The sequence below is a fragment of the Onychomys torridus genome, chromosome 4 (genome assembly GCF_903995425.1).
Source record: "Onychomys torridus chromosome 4, mOncTor1.1, whole genome shotgun sequence".
NCBI classification, from domain to species: Eukaryota; Metazoa; Chordata; class Mammalia; order Rodentia; family Cricetidae; genus Onychomys; species Onychomys torridus.
Window position 1 is genome coordinate 125,141,806 of NC_050446.1, and position 21,716 is coordinate 125,163,521.

General features: G+C 46.8%; 1 protein-coding gene across 2 annotated transcripts in view; it reads left to right on the forward strand.

Moving 5' to 3' along the window:
* Positions 1–21,716, forward strand: part of Arfgef2 (ADP ribosylation factor guanine nucleotide exchange factor 2) — an 86,333-nt gene that overhangs the window by 3,612 nt on the left and 61,005 nt on the right. For both annotated transcript variants that reach the window (XM_036183380.1, XM_036183381.1), the window contains exons 2-6: positions 10,914–10,944; positions 11,542–11,665; positions 18,380–18,526; positions 20,106–20,285; positions 20,678–20,933. In XM_036183380.1, coding sequence (XP_036039273.1) covers positions 10,914–10,944; positions 11,542–11,665; positions 18,380–18,526; positions 20,106–20,285; positions 20,678–20,933 — 738 coding nt within the window. The remainder of the gene's footprint in view (positions 1–10,913; positions 10,945–11,541; positions 11,666–18,379; positions 18,527–20,105; positions 20,286–20,677; positions 20,934–21,716) is intronic.

Here is a 21,716-nt window from a genome sequence, read left to right on the forward strand (position 1 = left end):
ATGATCCTCTCTTCTCTGTCTCTCTCTCTCTCTGTGTGTGTGTGTGTGTGTGTGTGTGTGTGTGTGTGTGTGTGTGTGTGTGTGTGTGTATGAGATAGGGTATTTAATAATTTAATATGCAGAAAGTACTATGAAAGGGTCAAAGTGTTCTGTAATTGCTGTCATGCTCAGTCATCAATCTAAGAACAAACATATATCTCTTTTTCATATAAAACTGACTCTTTAGTTACATGTCTTTGAAAACAGTTTTATACTCTGGTAACATTTCAGTGAAGAAGAAATTGTTTTCTGTAGCTTAACTCTAAGATCTGTTTGAAAGCTATGGTCAAAAGTTTTTTTTTTTTTCCCCCGTTTTTTGAGACAGAGTTTCTCTGTGTAGCTCTGGCTGTCCTGGAACATGCTCTTTAGACCAGTCTGGCCTCACAGAGATCTGCCTACCTCTGCCTCCTGAGTGCTGGGATTAAAGATTTTCACCATCACTGTCCAGCAAACGATCGTTTCTTTCTGCAGCATTTTACTCTTTGTTGTGCTGGGAGGTGGTTTCATAGGAACACTGAGCTAGCTTTTTCTGATTCTTGATGCCTGCGTCAGCAACACTGAGTTCTGTCCTACAGATTCTGGAGTGGTGACTGTCTTGGGTACCCATGCAGTAGGAAACAAAGGAGAGTAGTTTGCCCACAATTGTAAAGTGGGTAGGCAAAGGAGGCTGCAACTCCCCTTTATCTCCTGTGGAGGATGAAGTCCAGTCTCAGGCATGCTGCTCTCTCTGCTTGATAGCAGAGTTTAGAGTCTTGTGGGTCATGGTGGCCACTGAGCTATTTGAGTGGCACACTGCCGGTGAAAGGAGGTGTGGGTGGGAGGTAGGGACATTGTAAGCACAAGCAGGGCTTTCTCCAGGTTTAGCTGTACTGGGAGAGGATGAAGAGGTGGCTCATGGGTGGGGTTTGCTGGTTTGTTGGTTGAGCTTGTTTAAATGTTATTCAGAAGAGAGACAGTTACAAGATGTATTTATAGGCCCTAGTTGTGCATGAGTAGTCAGCATTTAGGCCTAAAGAGGTTGTTCAGTTCAGAGTGTTTGTCTAGCATGTGTGAAGTCCTATTCACAGCACAAAAATCCCTCAAACAAAAATGTCTTGTCCACTGTTAGGAAGAACCTTAAGTGTGATATTTGAAAAATGTTAAAAACTTTTGCTTAAAACAACTGCTGCTTGCCCAGTATGGCACATACCTGTAGTCCTGGCATTCTGGAAGCTGAGGCAGGAAGATCATGAGTTGGAAGCCATCTGCTATCTGTTGAGATTCTGTCTCAAAAATGACACATTCGATTAGGCATTGGGATGTACATATGTAATTCCAAAACTCAAGAGCCAGACAAGAGGTTGCTGTAGTTTGGGGCCAACTTGATTTACAGAGTAAGTTCTGCACCAGCCAAGGTTCTATGGCAAAACTTTTATCTCAAAATCCAAAAATAGAGTAATTAATTGAAATACTGTCCAGAACAAAGCCTTCAATTTTAGTAAATTCTGGTGTTTGTATTAGGAATTTTGTTTGCAAGCAATACACTTAATAAAAACTGAACTGGAAGCTGGGAGGTGGTGGTGCATGCCTTTAATCCTGGTACTTGGGTGCTAGAGGAAGGCAGATCTCTGAGTTTGAGGCCAGCCTGTCTAGAGAGAGTTCCAGGACATCCAGGGCTACACAGAGAAACCTTGTCTTGAAAAAACAAAAACCAAAACAAACCAAAACCTGAACAGGCAAGACTCATGACCTTTGCAGATTTCTCTTTAAAACAAACAGCGCTTGAGAGATGGCTCAGGGGTTAAGAGAACTGGCTGCTCCTCCAGAGGTCCTGAGTTCAATTCCCAGCAACCACATGGTAGCTCATAACCATCTATAATGAGATCCAGTTCCCTCTTCTGGCATGAAGACAGAACACTGAATACATAATAAATAAATATTTAAAACAAACAAGCAAAAACAAAAAACAGATAAAAAAAAAAACCAAGCTAGGCAGTGCATGCCCTTAATCCTTGTACTCAGGAGACAGGCAGACTGTGGCCAGTCTAGTCTACAGAGTAAGTTCCAGGATAGCCAGGGCTACAAAGAGAAATCCTGTCTTGAAAAACAAACTAAACTAAAAAATGGGTTGGGGATTTAGCTCAGTGGTAGAGCACTTGAGGCCTTGGGTTCAATCCTCAAAATAAATAAATAAATAAATAAAAATAAAAAGCAAGATTAAAAAACAAAACACTAGGGACTGGATTGATGGCTCATTGGTTAAGACCACAGACTGTAAGAGGACCTGGGTTTGACCCCCAACACCTACATGGTGGCTCACAGCCATTTGTAACTCCAGTCCCAGGGGATCTGACATGCCCTCTGGCTTCTCAGCACCTTGTATGCACAGACATGCAGGCAAAACACCCATACATACAAAATAATAAAATAACTTAAAAATACAAATCTCCATTTTTAAAAATAGATTTGTTTTGTTTTTAGTGTGTTTGCATGTGCATGTGTATAAGTACCCATGAAAGTTAGAAGAGGGTACCAGCTAGATACCCTGGAAGAGGAGTTACAAGTGCCTGTCATGGGTGCTGGGAACCAGCCTCAGGTCCTCTGCAGAGGCAGAACATGCTCTTAACTACTGAGCCATCTCTCCAGCTTCCTGCTCCAGTTTCCTGCAGATTCCTCTTTGTCGAAAAGTTTTGTAGTGTTTCCAGGAGGGAGCTCACCTTACAACAGCAGCAGCTCAACATTGTGTTGTGTTGATAATTAACATGTATATCATGATTGGTGAGAAAGGCTGACCCTTTGCCTATAGTCCTATGGCCCTGAGTTAATCTAGCTTCTTGGTGCCTTGTTTCTGAGATGATGAGAAGACCTACTGACCCGGCTTAAGTGAGCTAGCACCACTAGTGCCATGAGCAGGGGCACAGACTGGAATGGGTGATGACCTATTGCTTCTCAAGCCTGTGTGGCCTAGGAAGAGGACCTGGTGCTTACTTCTGCCTCTGAGTTGGGCTGTGGAGCTCAGGACTCTGGCTGGCTGAGCAGATGAATCCAGATTCATATTGTGTACCTGTAAATCTTGGGAGGGTAAAAGCAGCGCAGGGGCAAATAGCAAGCCTGTCCTTACAGAGAAGAGCAGGCCTGTGAAACTGTGCTTCATCCCAGGAGGTGAGTCTTGAACATCACGGCGGCCCTCTGCAGGCACAAGGGACCCACCAGGAGACTGCTTGGCTTTCTTTCCAGTGAGATTATCTTAGAAAATAGTTTTATATTTGCTGATTCACTCTTAGACTCTTCCTGCCAGGCTAGTTTTGGTTACTGTGGCATTCCAGGTTTTATGGTTAGTGGGGAGAACAGGCTTTCTGTGGTGGGATGCAAGGCTTTCCCTCAGTGCTAGGGAGCCGTCTGTGCATATCTGTTGCTGGTTTTTTGTTTGTTTGTTTGTTTTTGTCTGTTATCCAGACCAGTCTGACTCTCCTTCAGAGGGATGTCTTAGGTGTCACAGCTGGGATCCATGATGCCAGAGGAGCAAAATAAACAAGGACTGTGTTCTGATGCAGCCAAAGTCACACTCTCTGGGCCATGCCAGCAAGAAGCCTGCCCTTTGAGAGCACTGGACACTGACTTGATTGGCGCTCTGAAGGAGGAGTGAGATCTGAGTGATGAATGCAGACACAAGGTGGGGTGGAGGTGTTCACTAGAGGGGCCCGCTTAAGCACAGGCTTTGTGACAGAGTGATGTGTGGCTGAGCCATACTTGGGAGTGAGGTAGGAGAGGCTGGTCAGAGCCCCATGGGTAGTCAGAAGCAGTGGGTGACACAGAAGAGTTTGAAACAGGGGGAAGGTGCTGCCACAGTCAGGCTTGTGTTCTGAAAAGGTCTCTGGCCACTGTGTTCACATCTTACAGGGAGGCAAAAGGGATTGCTTGGGATCAAGGAAGGGGCAGTTAGCCTCATGCTGGTGAGGGGTGGATGCTGGACAGCTAGGCGACTGGATAGTTGGCCTGCCTGAAAATAGAGCCCAGGGAGCCTGGTGATGAGTTGGGCAAGAGCGTAAGAACTGGAGTTGTTCAGCCAGCTCCAGATTGCTGACTCAGTGGTCTGAACTGTCAGATGGGAAGAGGGAAGGCCGTATGGTGAGGGATGGAGGTCTCCTCTGAGTTGGAGCCCAGATCTGCCTTTGGACTTTCATTAGGCAGTTTTTCATTGCTGTGGCAAATATCTTAGAGGAATAATTTAAAGGAGGAAAGATTTGGGTCATGGTTTCAGAGGTATCCAACTATTTGTGGCTAGTTTCATTGTTTTGGGTTTGAGATGAGGCTGAGCAGCGGGGTGGAAGGATGTGCTGGGTCAGAGCTGGCCACCTTGTGGCCAGGAAGGTTATAACAACAAGCACCAGGAACAAGCCGACCTTCAGAGGCACATCCCTAAGTGATCTACTCCCTCCAACCAGGTCCGCCTTTGATAGCTCACTCAGCATGAACTCACCAGTGAATTAACCTATTGATGCAGTTAGCACCCTCATGAGCTAATCACCTCTCAATGATTGACTCCACCATCTAGGAACCACATCTTTAAAACTTGGCCCTTTGCAGGACATTCTATATATCAAGCATCATCCTGTTAGACACATGAAATAGGAAGCAACTGCATAGATAAGCTTGAAATTCCTAAGAGGCTTGATCTAGAGACTGGACTCTGTGGGTGGGGCCTGGCGTGAGGACCTCCAGCTCTTCCTCCCTGGGCAGAAGAGGTGGAGTGTACAGAGGGAGCTAGAGCAGAGACAGGTGAGAAGCACAGGGCAGATGCAGAGAAAAATTCTGGGAGCATGGACTTGGTAAGTCAGGTGCTGAGGGAGGCCAGTCAGATGGGGACTGGAAGCGTGCTTGTCAGGTTGGAGACATGTGGTCACCGATGGCCTCTTGAGTTGTTTGCAGGGAGTGCTGCAGGTGAAATCCACACTGGCCTGGTCAGAAGTGAGAGTGGGAGGTGAGGAGACAAACAGGGAGTGCAGGCTGTGTTTGGGTTGCTTTCAGGGGGAGGGGCGTGTGGCCCATGGAAGGTTTTTCTTTTCTTTGATTTTGAAGCAGTCTTGCTGTTGTAGTGGTGGTTGGCCTGGTACTTGTGACAGTCTTCCTCGGCCTCCTGAATGCTGGCATTATAGGCTTGTTGGCATGCACACCTTTAGTTTTCTTTCTTTAAGGTATAGGACACTTGGAATTTTCTAAATGTTATTGAAAAGGATCCACTGAGGGAGAGGTTAAATAATACAGGAAAGGAAAAGGACGATTTACACAGAGTGCCTGCTTCTGTCTGCTGTACATTCTCGTGGGCATTGCAGATGGGCTTGCCGTAGGGTTCCTGCTCTGCTGGGGAAGCAGGTGTAAAGGACACATAGTGTGTCAAGGAAGATAAGAAGAGGAAAGCAGAGTGACATGTAAAGGGCTAGGGAGATGCAGAGCAGGGTGGTACCAGGTGGCAGTTGTTAATGATGCTCAAAGACCTCTTTAGAGTGGTGACATGTGAGCCTGGGACTGAAGGGAGCCATGGAATATAGTTGGGGGTGGAGGATGGCATCCTGGGTTATGGATGGGGAGACCAAGGGTTGACTGGGGTTAGATCATAAAGGCTTGGCAGCCATAAGGATTCTGAGCTTCCCTCATGCTGTGGGAGAGAGCTGAGCAAATGAGAGCCATTGGCTGCACTCTGTGTGAGCCACTTCCCACATGGCTTACCTCTTTGCTGCAGCAAGCAGCTTCTGGAAGGAAGAGTTCATTTCCGTTCACAGTTTGATGGACCGTGCATTGATTGTTTCAGGAGCTTGAGGCTCTGATCACATGTCTGCATTTAGGGAACAGTGAGCAGTGGCTGCTGATACTCAACTTTCTCTCTCTCTCTCTTCTCCACCCAGGACTCCAGTCTGTAGAAAGGTGCTGCCCACAGTTAAGTGGGTCCTCCTACCTCAGCCAGCCTAATATAGGCAGTCTCTCACAAGCATGCCCAGAGGCTTGTCTGCTAGGTGATTCTAGATCCCATCAAGTTGACAGTATTAACTGTCACACAGTCTAGGACAGTGCCTAGGGTTGCTGTGTGGAGAAGAGCTATGGAGTGGGAGAGAGCAAAGGGAAAAATCTGAAGTGGAAAGGCAGTTAAGTGTGGTGGTGACAGGAGCCTTATGGTGAGAAATGATCAGAGTACCTAGTGCTGAGAACATGAAGTCCCCAAGCAAGTAGGTGGGCATGGGTTCCCCCCACCTCCCCTTCCCCCCCCACAAGGGGATCAGAGGGTGGACACAGGCAGGTCCCTTTGTAGGCTTGCTAACAGGAAGTTGAGGGAGTCTCCTTGTGATACCTTCTGACTTCTCTGTGAAGGAGAGGCTGCTACACCAGCTGTGAGGAAGGATGTTATGATGCCAGTGGGAAAGACTGAGAACCAAGTGTGGTACACATGGTGCAGAAACAGGATGGGAGGAGCACACCGTTGAGTACTCAACAGTGTGCTCCTCCGGCTCTCTGTGAGGCTGGGGTGGCAACATCGTAGACCTGCTGTTCTTGGATGTCTGCTTAGGTGGAGACAGGTCACTGGAGTACGGGGTTGTGTTAGAAATTGGGCCCAGAGGTCAGAAGGCCTGGCTGCTGGGTGTCTCTCTTTCTGACAGCAGTCCTGCTGAAGGGCTCTGCCTGGAAAATGCAGGAAGAGGAGGAGGGCCGAAGTCAGTCATGGGAAGGGCTGGTAGGACAGGAGCTGCACATGACCCAGTTCCATACAGGGTCAAGATTCAAGGGTGACCAGCCATTGTAGGTGGATTTGGGATGGGGGAGCAAGAGGTTGAAAGACACTTGAAGGGGGACAGGGCTGATAAGATAGCAGAGATATGTGGCTATCCTGTTAGAAGAGATGCTCTGGGGTCTGAGGGCATTGGCCTATGATGGCCTTATTGGGCAGGGTTGGATGTGAGGGTTGTGATGTCATTGTAGGGAAGGAGAGGGTGAGCTACTGCCAGGTTTCTGGCAAATGGGGGTGTTGTTTCTGTAGGTAATGGCAGCACCAGAGAGGATCTCTGGGGAAATCTGTGACTTTCTAGCTACAGCTGCCCTAGCCCAGGCCTCTCTTCCAGTCTTTGCAACCTGCTCATTTATTGCTGCTAGCTGCTACTTTGGCAGGAGTGCAGTGCTATTAGCACATGAAGTAGTGCAGTGCAAGGGTGAGTCCCACCAGCTGCTCCTCTCCCCGTCATCCTCCCTGTCCTCCTCTTAAGTGGGTGGGGTGTGTGTCCCCTGGATTAGGTGGCCTGCTAAGAGGTCCTCACTGAGAGGACTGTGGGCTTCACATGTGTCAAACTGGCTGATGAGTGGACCTTGTTCTGCCACCCTGGGTTGCAGAGTAAACAGCACTGTTGCTAGTGCCAGGTCAGTGTGGCCAGCCGCTGTCCTGAGTCTTCTCTTCTTTCAGGGCACTGGAGATTGTGAATCCCACTGGCTTTTGGTTTAAGATAAGAGCTAAAGAAGTGACACTGGCCACCTGCTGTGTGCCTGCTCTGTCCCTGTCACATTATGGCAAGATTTCTTTCTTGGGGTTGTTCATATGTCCTCTTATAGTCTTTGGGGTCTGGGGCTGCTTCTCGTCATTTGAAGTTTTTAAGTAGGAAGTCAAGCTTCAGGAGGTTTGATGACCCACCAGGTACCACTCAGCTGACAGGTGTCCATGCCTGGCTTGGAACCTGGCTGTGTTTGAATCTCACACTAACAGGCTGTCAGTCAGGTTCTACCCCACACTTGCCCTGGTTCCTTATTCTCCCTCTTTTTGGTGAGAAAAGAGTTATGTTCTCTAAATCTACCCAGAGCTCATCTCAGCCAGAACCATGGTATGGTATATCCAAGGCCTATCTCAGTCGGAACCATGGTATATCCAGGGCCCACTTCTCAACTGGAACCATGGAATATCCAAGGCCTGTCACAGTCAGAACCATGGAATATCCAGGGCCCACCTCTCAACTGGAACCATGGAATATCCAGGGCCAATCTCTCAGCTGAAACCATAGTACATCCAGGGCCCGTCAGTCATCAGGAACCATGGTATATCCAGGGCCCATCAATCATTTGGAACCATGGTATATCCAGGGCCCATCTCTCTGCCAGAACTATGATACATCTGGGGTCCATCAATCAACTGGAACTATGGACACTAGAGCTGCTTCTTGGACATGTCCAGCCTGTGACAAAGGCTCTGGTGGCCTATTTGCTGATGCTTCTCTACCTAGATGATTTGCAAATGGGCCGAGCTCACTAACTGGCCTGTGTGATTAGCTCTTGGCTAATCTTAGCTTCTGTCCTGCCTTCCTCTTTACACTCATGGTCAGTGTAAGCTGCCCCACGGTAAGCAGGCCCAGGAACTTCCTACTTCTAGGAAGGTATTGTACTGTCTGTGCCGTGCTGTGCCTTTGTGCCCAGTAGACAGGATTTCAGAGTGGTTTTTGTTTTTGTTTTTGTTTCCAACAGAAGTAGTTTACGAAGTGCAACAATCCTTAATTTTTTCCCCCCGAGACAAGGTTTCTCTGTGTGGCTTTGCGCCTTTCCTGGAACTTGCTCTGTAGACCAGGCTGGCCTCGAACTCACAGAGATCCACCTGCCTCTGCCTCCCGAGTGCTAGGATTACAGGCATTCGCTACCACCACCCAGCTCCTAATTCTTAATACTTAAGGGTAAATTAAAAGTCTGTGATTGTGGGATTTGCATCTGAGATTTGCTTTTTGTTGTTGTTGTTGTTGTTTTGTTTTTGAGTCAGGGTTTTTGTACCTAGCCCTGGCTGTCCTGGAAGTCTCTGTGTAGACTAGGCTGGCTACAGATTCACAGAGATCCACTTACTTCTGCCTCCTGAATGCTGAGTTAAAGGTGTGCACTACCATGTCCAGCCATCTCAGATTTCTTGAACTCTCTGGTAGCAGTAGCTCATGGGAGAGGCCTCCTGTTTCCCCATGCTGATGCTGCGGACTGTGTGCCAGTGGTGCTTGCTCTGTAGGGAAGGCCATAGGCTTCCCTAGCACTCTAGGCAAACCAGAGTGTACTTTTACCTTGGTCTTGATGAGAAACGTGATTGGGAGATTCCATAGCTGGCTTGTAAGCCAGCTCCCAATTGGAAGAGCTGCCAGATTGGGAAAAGTACCTGTGTTTTTCCTTTGTGGTTTGTGTTAGTGAAAACAAAAACTACATTTATGTTTTGTTTATAGTGTGGAGATTAATTCTCTGTGCATGCTTTGAGAGCTAGGGACACATGAGCTTATGAACACAGGCTCTCTAGACTCATTTCCTGGATTTACCCCGCTCTACCTGGAAAGTTCTCTGGCTCTTGTTTCCTGATCTTTATAGAATCTGACCTTGGGTTCTGGCTTGCTTCACTTGTTGCTCATCAGCTAAGCCACATTGAACTTGAGCAGAGCCTGCTCTAATGCTGGCTGCATGTTTTTAAAAAATTGTTATTTATTCTTTGTGTCTTTCACATCATGCATCTTCATCCCATTTATTTCCTCATCCCTTCATATCTTCCCTCTGCCCTTGGAACCTCCCCCTAAAATAATATAAAATAAAATTTAATAGAAAAAAAAGGAAGAAGAAAAAAAGGAAAAATCAATCTCATCATGGAAGCTGTAGTGTGACACAGTGAGTCACACAGTAAACCCTTCTTCTGTCCATGTATCTTTACTTGCACATGTTTATTGCAGAGTCCTTGGTCTGGGTCGAGGTCTGGTTTCTGCTACACTGTTGATGCTGGGCCCTCACTGGAACTCCTCTTGATTATCCTGTTATTGCCCTGTGTTGTGGAGATCCTGCATCTTTGGGTCTGCAGGACCTGTCCCTTCCATGCTCCAGCAAATCACAGGGCTCATAACTTATAACTCTGGTTTTGGCCTGGGTAATTGCACAGTTGGTCAGCCCTCCAGCTCTCCCTTGTCCCCACCATCAGGGTGAGCTCTCCTGCATTGCCCTGGCTAATTCACAGTGGGGGCCAATTGTCCCACTTTTAAGTCCTCAGGGTTGGTTCTCCCACACCTACACCTTCAGGGCCAGCTCTACTGTATTGCCCAGGCTTGGTGTAGGAGTGCTGCAGCTGATGACACCTCTCTCCATCTTACGACCTCAGGGCCAACTCTCCCACCTGCCTCAGGCATTGATGGGCAGGGGGTAGGAGAGGGCTTCTCTCCCCTGCTCATGGCTGCCTGTGTTCTTTAAAGCTATCTTTCCCACCTACAGGTGTTTGTCTGCAGCCAGTGAAGTACTGTTTTTGAGCTTTCCCTATTCCTTGAAAGAGAAATTGTAAACAAGTAACCTCATGGCCAGAGCAAGCCAGCTTGTGCCACCACTGCCCAGATAGACTCCTCAAGTTCTTAATGTGGAGAAATTCTCTCTTCTCAGGATGTCTGAGTTTCCTCATTGAAATCATTCGTTCTCATTGGAGGGAGTTTGCTCAGGAATGAGTGGTATTCAGGACTGTGGGGAAAACATGCTAGTTCCTGCCAGTAGCACTCAACAGGCTGAGGCAGGAGGATCTTGAGTTCCCAGTTAACCTTGGCTTCATAGAAAGACCTTATCACAAACCACAACACAGCGCTGCAGGAGGTGGGAGTGCTGCTGTCATCTAGTGGGTAGAGGTATGCACAGGATGGCTCCAGAGTGTCACTGGTCCCCACCCACAGGGTCCTTCGGGTGTTAAGTGAACTCATGCCTAGTACAGTAACTCCCGTGGGCTGCAGTTGCTGCTGTGATAGGTCCTTGCTTCACTTTATAGCATGTTTGAGTGTTCTGTAGTCTCATAAATACTCTTTCCAATGGTTTCTGGATGTCTATAGCAAACCTTTCTTTTCTGTAAGTGTTGCATGCTCCTAATGTTCCTTTTCTTCTTCCACCAGATGAAATTAAAGCAGAAATAGAAAAGCAGAGGTAAGCAGCAGTGCTCCCTCCTTTTGGGAGTACAGCAAGTGGCGGCCATGGGAACCCTTTCCTTGCATGTTTACTATTATATTTAAAGGGGCAGCACACACTCTGCTAGCACAGTGCTCACATGGTGGAACCCCTGGTCTGGGCAGGTGACTGGCCCAGTGCTTGTGTACTTGGAGGGATGGTGAAGGAAGGTCAAGTTGATGCCTTTAACCTTCTCTTGAGAAGGAGATATAGAAGCCTTGTTCTGCGTGCTGAGGGGCAGCTTGCCCTGGTGCCTGCTCCTTATCTTGATGGTGGGAGCCAGCCAGTCAGAGTTTAGAAACATGGCCCTGGCGGAGGCAGCAGAGTTGATCCATGATGCCAGTGAGTCCATTTGTAATTCAGAGCTCTTGCTTTCTGCACATGACGTTCTGGGGGTTTCTTTCTCAAGTTACATGTAGTCAGCTTGTAGCCACATCACTCTGGATAGAGCTTGTGGCACTTTTAGCCAAGCGCTTACAAGCAGAATGGGAGAATAGAGTGAGGTGGAGAGAAGTGAGCTTTTTACCTTTCTTTCTTTTTTTCATTTTTCCTCTCCGCCCTTTCCTGCTTTTCCAGGCTTGGCGCTGCGGCTCCGCCAAAGGCAAACTTCATTGAAGCCGACAAGTATTTCCTTCCATTTGAGCTGGCCTGCCAGTCCAAGTCCCCCCGGGTGGTCAGCACATCCCTGGATTGCTTGCAGGTACCACATGTAAACTTGGTGCGAGGGGCCCTTCAGAGCCACAGACTCTCCCTTACCCACAGCCACACTGCTCTGGCACTGAGAATGCCCTTGGAGGTAGTGGCGCAAGAGTGTTTGAATCTTCCTTTGTGAAGATCTCATGTTGGTGGGAAGGGGTGGATCTGTGTCGTTCACTAGAATACACATTTCCTCAGAAGTATGTTATTTTGTAGGTTGATTGTGTTTGATATACAGTGCCCCCAGCCTCATTATTGATGGCATTAACATGTACTCTCAGGTGTAGAAACAGATACAGCCACACCTGATTATTTGTGGTAGTTCTGATCTACAGTCTCTATGAGCATGAACTACCCAGACCTAAGAAATGAAGGCTTGGGTTCTCCAGGTCTCCAGTTTGGGCCCCCTGATGAGTATATAACTTCATTTTCTGTGTGTTTCTACTTAAAGACACCTCTTAATATGTATCGTTGGCTCATTAACATTGACTTCACAGCCAGCAGCATTAGTAACACGCTTGAACCAAGTTTACTTAACACCTGCAGTTGTGAGGCAGCCCCAGCTTCCATGCTCTTAACTCTATCTAGGAAGCACTTTCTCACACACTAGGGGGCATTTTAAAGAGCATAAAGGACAAAACTGTGAAAGCTGTTCAGTAAAAGCATCACAGAAAAGACGCTTGAATACTGAGAAAAACCTGAAAGAAAGCACTGTGTCAATCAGCCGGGCGGTGGTGGCGCACGCCTGTAATCCCAGCACTCGGGAGGCAGAGGCAGGTGGTGAGTTCCAGGACAGCCTCCAAAGCTACAGAGAAACCCTGTCTCGAAAAACCAAAAAAAGAAAAAAGAAAGAAAGCTGTGTCACCTTGTTCCAACTCAGCTGGATTTGGGGTTTTCACTGTTGTGGGCATTTCTCCAAGTAACCACAGAAGTGCCACAGTTCTGATTTGGGGCTTTCAAATACTTTGAGTGAGGAGTGAGTCAGTGAGTCAGTGAGCGAGTGAGGAGTAAGTGAGTGAGTGAGGAGTGAGTGAGGAGTGAGTGAGTGAGGAGTGAGTGAGGAGTGAGGGAGTATATTTTAAACCAGCAGTCTGAAAATGATGAGGACTGAGCAGTTAGAGTTTCAGTGATGTCCTCCTAGATGACCTCTAACTGCTGAGGACACAGGAATGCAGAAGTGGGAAGCCTGACAATGTCATACTTAGTTCCCAAGCCATACTTTGGATGTTTATTTTTCTCTAGATAGCTCCAAGTTTCTGACCACCTCTTAAAGCTTAGAGGGAAGTTCTATCCATGAAGAAGTCTTGACTGTATTGAGTTGAACTGTGAACGGATTCTGTTAGGATTGCTTAGAGAGTGTCTTAAGAGGTCTGTGAAGGGGCTGGAGAGATGGCTCAGAGGTTAAGAGCACTGACTGCTCATCCAGGGGTCTTGAGTTCAATTCCCAGCAACCACATGGTGGCTCACAACCATCTGTAATGAGATCTGGTGCCCTCTTCTGGCCTGCAGTCATACATGCTTTATAAATTATATATATATATATATATATTTTTTTTTTTTTTTTTTTTTTTTTTTTTTGGTGTGTGTGTGTGTGAAGCTGAGGATTGAACCCAGGGCCTTCGCTTGCTAGGCAAGCGCTCTACCACTGAGCTGAATCCCCAACCCCAATAAATAAATCTTTTTTTTTTTCAACATTTTATATGCCTTATTGAAAGGTGATGGTACAACAGGTAAATACAGTGATAACTGTAGCGAACACGCACAGAAACGCATGCAGAGAACTACTGTACAAGTGATGTGCAGAAACCCCTACTGGGAAATCCATTGCTCAGTAACTGACCATTTCTAAATCCCCAACCCCAATAAATAAAAAAAAAAAAAAAAAAAAAAAAAAAAGAGGTCTGTGAAGCCTCCTCCCACAGATCCACATTTCTTGAGGAAGGATGTTGTCATTGATTGGTTCTGTCTGCCAAGGCAAAGAGCTGCAGAGTGGCAGGGCATACCACATTTTTGGCATCCTCAGTCTAATATTTACTCCATTAATCTCTTTTCTTTAATATGTATACACTTTAGAATTGATGACAGGTTTTTTTCTTCTTTTTCACAAAAGCAGTTCTTCCAAATGAAAAACCATTTCTTTCATTCCAGATCATTCTGTACAGATTGTCCTATGTGCAGCATCTAATGAGCCAAGAACTCTTCAATGGCAGACGCAGTCCTGCTTCTCTCCTAAAATAGCTGATGGCTGTGAATGTTTTCCCAGGAAATCTGACATGTTTAATTTTAGTTGTTTCCTCCCCATGACAAGATGTGGTTGGGAGCTGGTCCTGAGGCTAACACATTGGTGTCCTGAGAATGATAACTCACACCCTTCACTGGGCTATCACCCGCCCACCCACCCCTGTGTACCTCGTTTCCATCACCTTGACTAAGTTTTATAAGAACCCTCAGAGGTGTTTGTTTTAATTTTTGTTTAGAGTCAAGAAATCTGAGGCTTAGGTAATAAAGTGGCCGGCCCTGCTCAGGGTTGCCTGTCCTATAAGTAATGGGCTTGTTGGGTATTTAGGACTTCCTAATCCCACACTTAAGATCTTATATGAAAGCTAACTCTGGTCTGTTATCTGCTTTTGTGAATAGTTTTGTTGGAACACAGTTGTCTCAGCTTGGGGCTGTGGTAACTGAGTCCTACAGAACACCAGGCCCTCTCTCATAGCTCTGGAGGTGCGCTGTCTAATTTCAAGGTCCTAGCTGATTTGGTAAGGACTCTGGCTCAACTTGTAGACTGCCATGTTCTCGCTGTACCCTAGTGTGTTAGAGTACCAGCTAGCCTTTGTGGCCTTAAGTCTGTTTAGCTCCCAAAGGCCCAACCTCCTAATGGTCACTGGGTCTGGGACTTTATGGATCTGGGGACAGAACTTGTAGTTATAGCAACAGAGAGATATGTGTTTATTTGTTTATCTGAGGCTGTCTTCCCATCATTGTAGCTTCGGTGAGTAGTTGCAGTAGAGACCACCTGACTTGTATGCTCTTCTGAGTACCTGGTTTTCTGTGGAGAGATGGCTGACCTCCTTTTTTTTTTTTTTCCTCAGGACAGGGTTTCTCTGTGTAGCCTTGGCTGTCCTGGAACTCGCTCTGTAGACCAGGCTGGCCTCAAACTCAGAGATCCTCCTGGTTCTGCCTCCTTGGTGCTGGGACTAAAGTGCACCGCCATTCCTGGCAGCCTTGGTCTTAACTCTTATCCTGTGACCTGGCCTTTTCAGGGACGGCATTAGTGTCTTCCTGGAACTCTGTATGCTTGATATTAAACACCTTGACATTTGTTTCACTCCAGTTCACTGGGAGTCTTGAGGCTTAAGGTGTGTGGTTCTCCTTTTGAATGGAATTCGTTGGCGTTTAATAGGTACACTGGAGTCTCTGTGTTTAATGTACAAGGCCTAAAGTGCGCTACCCTTTTTATGACTTCAGGAAGTGGATGAGCTCCCTGGGAGACTGAATGGAAAAGGAGCTCACCCTCTGCTGCCTTGCTAAGCCTGCCTGACTGGAATTTCCTGGCAGTTGAGAAAACTCTTGTCCTGGAAACCGAAGGCCAGAATCTAGGGGTGAAGTCTGGTTTCGAGAGAAATGAAGCAGCTGAAATCACCTACACTGTGCCTTGTCATTCGAGGCAATGGGGACGAAGATGCTTTAGGGTTTGCTTTGTGATGAGCACAGTTGGCACCGAGGCTCCTCCCTGATGGAGAAGCCTGGAGACTTCCCTGCTGCAGCTTCTGTGGCACTAGGAGGCCTGCGCTCCTTTCCTTTAGCACTTGGTGGCCCACACTGCCACAGGGCAGGGTCTGTCTTGCCTAAGCTAATGTTTTTCTGGTTATATATTCATTTTTTGGGGGCTATATTTCAGTATATCTTAGCTTAAAATTAAAATTATGTATACTGTTACTAAACTTTGTTCATTATAAACATTTTTTTTTTTTTGGTTTTTCAAGACAGGGTTTCTCTGTGTAGTTTTGCGCCAAATTTCCTGAAACTCGCTTTGTAGCCCAGGCTGGCCTCGAACTCACAGAGATCCCCCTGGCTCTGCCTCCCGAGTGCTGGGATTAAAGGTGTGCACCACCACCACCCAGCCAAAAATAGAATTTTTAAGAGGTCAAGATAAAAATTAAACACAAGTCATGTGTAGAGGCAGAGAAAGGTGGAATTGTGTGAGGCAGAGGCCAGGAAGGACTACACAGTGAGACCCTTTCTGTTACAATGGGGACAGAGAGATGTCTTGGTAGTTAAGAGCTGCCTGCTCTGCCAGAGGACCCAGGTTCAATTCCCAGCACCCACATGGCAGCTCACAACTGTCTGTAGCTCCAGTTCCAGGGGATCCGATGCCCTCTTCTGGCCTCCACAGGTACCAGGCATGTACATGATGCACAGACATACATGTAGGCAAAGCATCCATACACATAAAAAATAACAATAAAATACTTTTCTTTTTTCAAGACAGGATTTCACTGTCCTGAAACTTGCTCTGTAGACCAGACTGGCCTGGAACTGACCCAGTTGCTGGGATTAAAGTCATGTGCCACCACCACCATCTAGCCAATAAATAATTTTTAAAAATTAATGCTAGTGATTTGACTCAGCTGGTAGAATGCTTGTCTACTTGCATGATATCCTGGATTTAGTCTCCAGCACAGCATAGAAGGCATGGTGATGCACACCTGTAATCCCAGCATTCAGGAGATAGAGGCCGGAGGATAGGGAGGATCAGGAGGATCAGGAGAATCGGGAGTATTGGGAGGATTGGAAGTTCAAGTTCTAGTATATATAAGTCTGTCTCAAAAGAAAAAAAAAGTTAAAAAAAATAGAATGGCATTTTCTTTAACTCCTAATGAGACCTACAGGAAATGATTGGCCTGGGTTGTCAGTTTATGTCACAGATGTTGTGTTTTATCTCTTTTTGTTGGTTGGTTTTGTGTGTGTTCATGGTAGGGCGTGCATATGTATTGGATATATGTATATGCATAGGCAGGAGATGATCCTCAGGTTGCTCTTTGGGAGCTATCTACTTGGATTTTGAGACAGGGTCTCTCACAGGCAGCTGGGGCTCAGTAGTAAGGTGAGGCTGGCCAGCCTCAGGGACCTGCCTGTCCCCACCTCCTGGCACTGGAATTACAAAGGCGTGTCAACCACTATACCTGGATTTTGCTGGGGATCAAACTCAGGTCTTCATGTAAGCATGGCAAGCACTTAATGACTGAGCTATCCCCGCCCTTAATTAAAGTTAACTATTTAATATTATTATTTTTCAGACAGGGTCTCATCTTTTCCTTCGTATGGAACTTGTTACATAGGCCAGAGATCTGAATGCCTCTGTCTTCCAGGTGCTGGGATTCAAAGCGTGCGACCATCACACCTGGCCCTATTTTGGGTTTTGACAGCCTAGCTGATCTTGCCAGCACCAAATTCATAATCTTTCTGCCTCAACTTCCCAGATGCTGGGATTATAAGCCTGTGTAACCATGTTTAACTGGAAGCCCGTTTTCTCTTTTTTGGTGCTCGGGATGGAACCCAGTCATGATTCTGAAGCAGCAAGCTGCTTTCTGGTCCCAGAGAATCTCTTTTCCAACATTGTTATTTTGGGAGTTGTAACTCATCCACTCATATCATAGTGCTCATGACAGAACTTGAATCCTAATGTCAAGAGGGAGAAGCAGTGTCAGAACTTGGCCTTTGTTTAGCCAAAGTTAGCCCCACCCTCTCAGGAGCCTGACCAGCAGCAGCAGGTCCAGGTCAGGGTGAATTCTGGCTTGTCCTCCACTCCACCTGCTTCCTTCTGGGTCTCAGAATTGGGCTTGAACATCGAGGGGGCAGGCAGTCTATTCCTTCTGTCATACCATTGTGTCCTGTGTTTCTGCTTTACGCCTCTCTCTCTTTTGAGGCAGGGTTTCTCTGTGTACCCTTGGCTGTCCTGGAACTCACTCTGTAGCCCAGGCTGGCCTCAGACTCACAGAGCTCCGCCTGCCTCTGCCTCCCGAGTGCTGGGGTTAAAGGTGTGCGCCACCACCGCCCGGCCTAAGCCACTCTTAATCTTTTTATGCTTACTAAATAAAGGTGCTTTGTAGCTAGTGGTGGAGAAAGTCACTCAGAAATGTTGCAAGCTTCTGCAGGCTTCCACCGTCCTAGTACTCTGGTGGTTGCTCTGTGGGTGACCTCAGGAGCACTTGTCTACCTGTGTAGGCAAAGGCAGGAAGCACAACTTCAAACAGAACAACAGCTCCCTGAAAGTACAGTGTGCCTTAGAAGTCTGGACCTTATGTCGGGCTGACCTTTAGAGTAACCTGGACAGTTAGAAAAAACAAAAAAACAGATTCTGAGCTTCTGCCCTGTAACTTCCAGTTCAGTAGGTCTGAGTTGAGGTCCAGGAGACTGCATTTTATGGGCTCCTCTGGATGATTCTGAATTTCAGCCAGGTATAGAGCTCACCCTGACCTTTGTCTCATGGATCTCTCTCTGTGCCAAGGTCCAGGTCAAGTATAAGGTGGCATAGGCAGGTAGCCTCTGAAAGGCAGCTCATCCACTGGGAGATGGGTAAAGTTGTCCTCAGAACAGCTGTACTTGCCTGGCTCCTGGGAGCAACTGCTGCCATAGAAGCCAGCAGTTCAAGGCCATCATCCCTCCTGTCTTATTTAGCCAGGCAGAAACCTGTAACCTTGGCTTTTTCTTTGTGCAGAAACTCATCGCATATGGGCACATCACTGGCAACGCCCCTGACAGTGGAGCTCCCGGGAAGCGGCTGATCGACAGGATTGTTGAAACCATTTGCAATTGTTTTCAGGGCCCTCAGACGGATGAAGGGGTTCAGCTACAAATAATTAAGGTGTTTCTGTTTGCATGGTCTGGGTTTGGGGATGTGGGCTTTTCATTTACCGAATGTTGGCTGGGTGATACTGGGCTGGAACGGAGGAGTGGAAGGGTTACTTAGAGCTCTGTTAGCATCATGATTCATGAGCATGCAACAGGCCCAGAGGAGTGGGACCAGGTGGGTCCCTGTAGACAGTCCCAACAGTGCTATAATCTCCTATGAACTCATTGCTTAAGATTCGCTGGGGATTCAGGGTTCCAGCCAACCCTTTGCTCTGCAGGTCTGCATTGGTACTCTAACGCCAGAACCCGCTCCTGTCTCTCGTCTCCCCAGCTCTTCCCTGTTCCATGTTTAATGTCAGGAAGGGCTTGACATGAGCTGCTACCACTAGTGTGTCAGGAAGTGGGAGGGATGGATGAAGGCATCCTTGCAGATCTTAGGTCCCAGTGTCTCAGCTGGGTGGGAAACTGGAAGCCGTCAGTGTATTGGTACTCAGGATTCCTGTGGGTGAAATCAGGGGGTTCTGTTTTGTGAGGGAAGGGTCTAGTTTTCATTTTAGTGTTTATCAACCAATATTAATATTCAGAATATTCAGGGTTTGTTTTTTGTGGGTTTTTGTTTGTTGGTTGGTTTGGTTTTTGGTTTTTTCAAGACAGGATTTCCCTGTGTAGCTTTGGATCCTGTCCTGGAACTCACTCTGTAGACCAGACTGGCCTTGAACCCACAGAGATCCACCTGGCTCTGACTCCCTAGTGCTGGGATTAAAGGCGTGCGCCGCCGCCGCCGCTGCCGCCACCGCCACCGCCACCGCCACCCAGCCTTGTTGTTGTTGTTGTTTTAATTTTAGTTTTTCAAGACAGGGTTTCTCTGTGTAGCCCTGGCCATCCTGGAACTCACTCTGTAGACCAGGCTGTCCTCAAACTCAGAGATCCATCTGCCTCTACCTCCTAAATACTAGATTTAAAGGCCACCAAGAGAGTTCCAGGAAAGGCGCAAAGCTACACAGAGAAACCCTGTCTCGAAAAACCAAAAAAAAAAAAAAAAAAAAAAAAAAGGCTGGGGGGAGGGGCTGGAGAGATGGCTCAGCAGTTAAGAGCACTGACTGCTCTTCCAAAGGTCCTGAGTTCAATTGCCTGCAACCACATGGTGCCTCACAACCATCTGTAATGAGATCTGGTGCCCTCTTCTGGCCTGCAGCCATATTTGCAGGCAGAACATTGTGTATATAATAAATAAATAAATTTAAAAAAAATTTTAACTAGCCACTAGAATACCTACTTCAACACAGTTTAATTACTTCAAATGATGTGAATTTAGGGAATTAGCAATTGCTTTTTAAATCCCAAATAATAGGAATCTGGGTACTAATTATCCACATGATTTTGCAGGACCATCTGAGAATTTAAAAAAGTCAGGCTGTGTGTGTTAGTGCACATATGTGATCTTAGCACCTGGGAGACAGAGGTAGGAGGATTGCCAAAAGTTTGAGGCCAGCCTGTATATAACAAGTTTCAAGACACCTTATCTATTCTAGAAAAGTTTGGCCAGGGGGACATGGGCATTCTGGAAGGTGACCATTTCTGCCCTATCTCAGGCTCTTCTGACTGCAGTGACTTCCCCACACATTGAAATCCACGAAGGCACTATCCTGCAGACAGTGAGGACATGCTACAATATCTACCTGGCCAGCAAAAACCTCATCAATCAAACCACCGCCAAGGCCACGCTTACCCAGATGCTGAATGTCATCTTTACCCGCATGGAAAATCAAGTGGTGAGTGACAGCTGGGCTGGCCACATGTTCTGCTGATATCAGCTCATGCGTGTACAGGGCCACTGACACTTGAAAGTTTATCCTTCCCTGAGACTTCCTATTTTAAAGCCAGAGGGCGACTTGAACATGGGTTTTCAGGTGTGGTCACCACATTCTAAGTGTGCTGTAGTCTGACTTCCTTTTAAACTTTTACTGGGCTGAGAATAGAGCGTAGTTGAAGAGCCCTTCCCTAGTATACACACGGCCCTAGGTTTAACCCCAGCACCCAGGAAAACAGCCCAAAAGTTTTATTAGCTGGTTGAAAATTTTTAAAGCAATAGTCTGCTGTAATTTTTGTTTCTTACTAAAATGCTAGAACCATTTAGATGGACTCCTTCTTTATTGTGTTTTAGTTACAGGAGGCCAGAGAATTGGAAAAACCAATCCAGTCTAAACCTCAGTCCCCTGTGATCCAGGCCACAGCAGGATCTCCTAAATTCAGCCGATTGAAGCAGAGCCAGGCCCAGAGCAAACCAACGACTCCTGAAAAAACAGAATTGCCCAATGGTGATCATGCCAGGAGCGGCCTAGGGAAATTGAGCTCAGAAAATGGAGAGGCTCACCAAGAAAGAGGCTCATCATTCTCTAGTTCAGCCGAGACTTCCAGGGGTGAGTGGGCACTTTCTGGGCTTGTGGGACACACTGGGAAGTGTGGGAAAGCCCTGGGAGCAGCTTGTCTATTCTGGGCCTTTTTTTGGCCTCCCCTTCCCCTTATTACATGGGCATGGCCAGTGAGGTCTGATGGAAGTCCTGGAATTTGTGTGCACTTGTGTATGAGCATGGATATGCATGTGTCACAGGACACCTAGAGCACTTAGACAACAACTTGTGGGAGTCAGTTCTCTCCTGAGGGTAGAACTCATGAAGTCAGGCTTTTGTTTGTTTGTTTTGGTTTTTTTTTGTTTGTTTGTTTTTGTTTTTTTTTTTTTTTTCTTTCTCAAGACAGGATTTCTCTGTGTAGTTTTGGTACCTTTCCTGGAACTCACTTTGTACACCAGACTGGCTTCCAACTCACAGAGATCCTCCTGCCTCTGCCTCCTGAGTGCTGAGATTAAAGGTGTGTGCCACCACTGCCCAGCTTTGTTTCCACTTTTAAACAAAATAATATGCCAGACTTGGTTATAATCAGACAATAAATGATTTATTAAGCATTAAAATGGTGATGACTTAGGAATAACTGCACCTCCTCTTGAGCCAATGGTCTGAACCAGATCCAAAAGTCTTTAGCTTTCAAGACCTTGTCTTTCTGGGTGGTTCTAATGCTTCTCACATTCTTTGCTCTACACCGCGTATCTGCCCTCTCTTTTCAGCTGATGTCATCTCTGCTTCAGGTCCAGGACTGATGATGCTACCACCCAGCTTAGTTTTTTAAGTTATAAAGAAAAGAGTTTT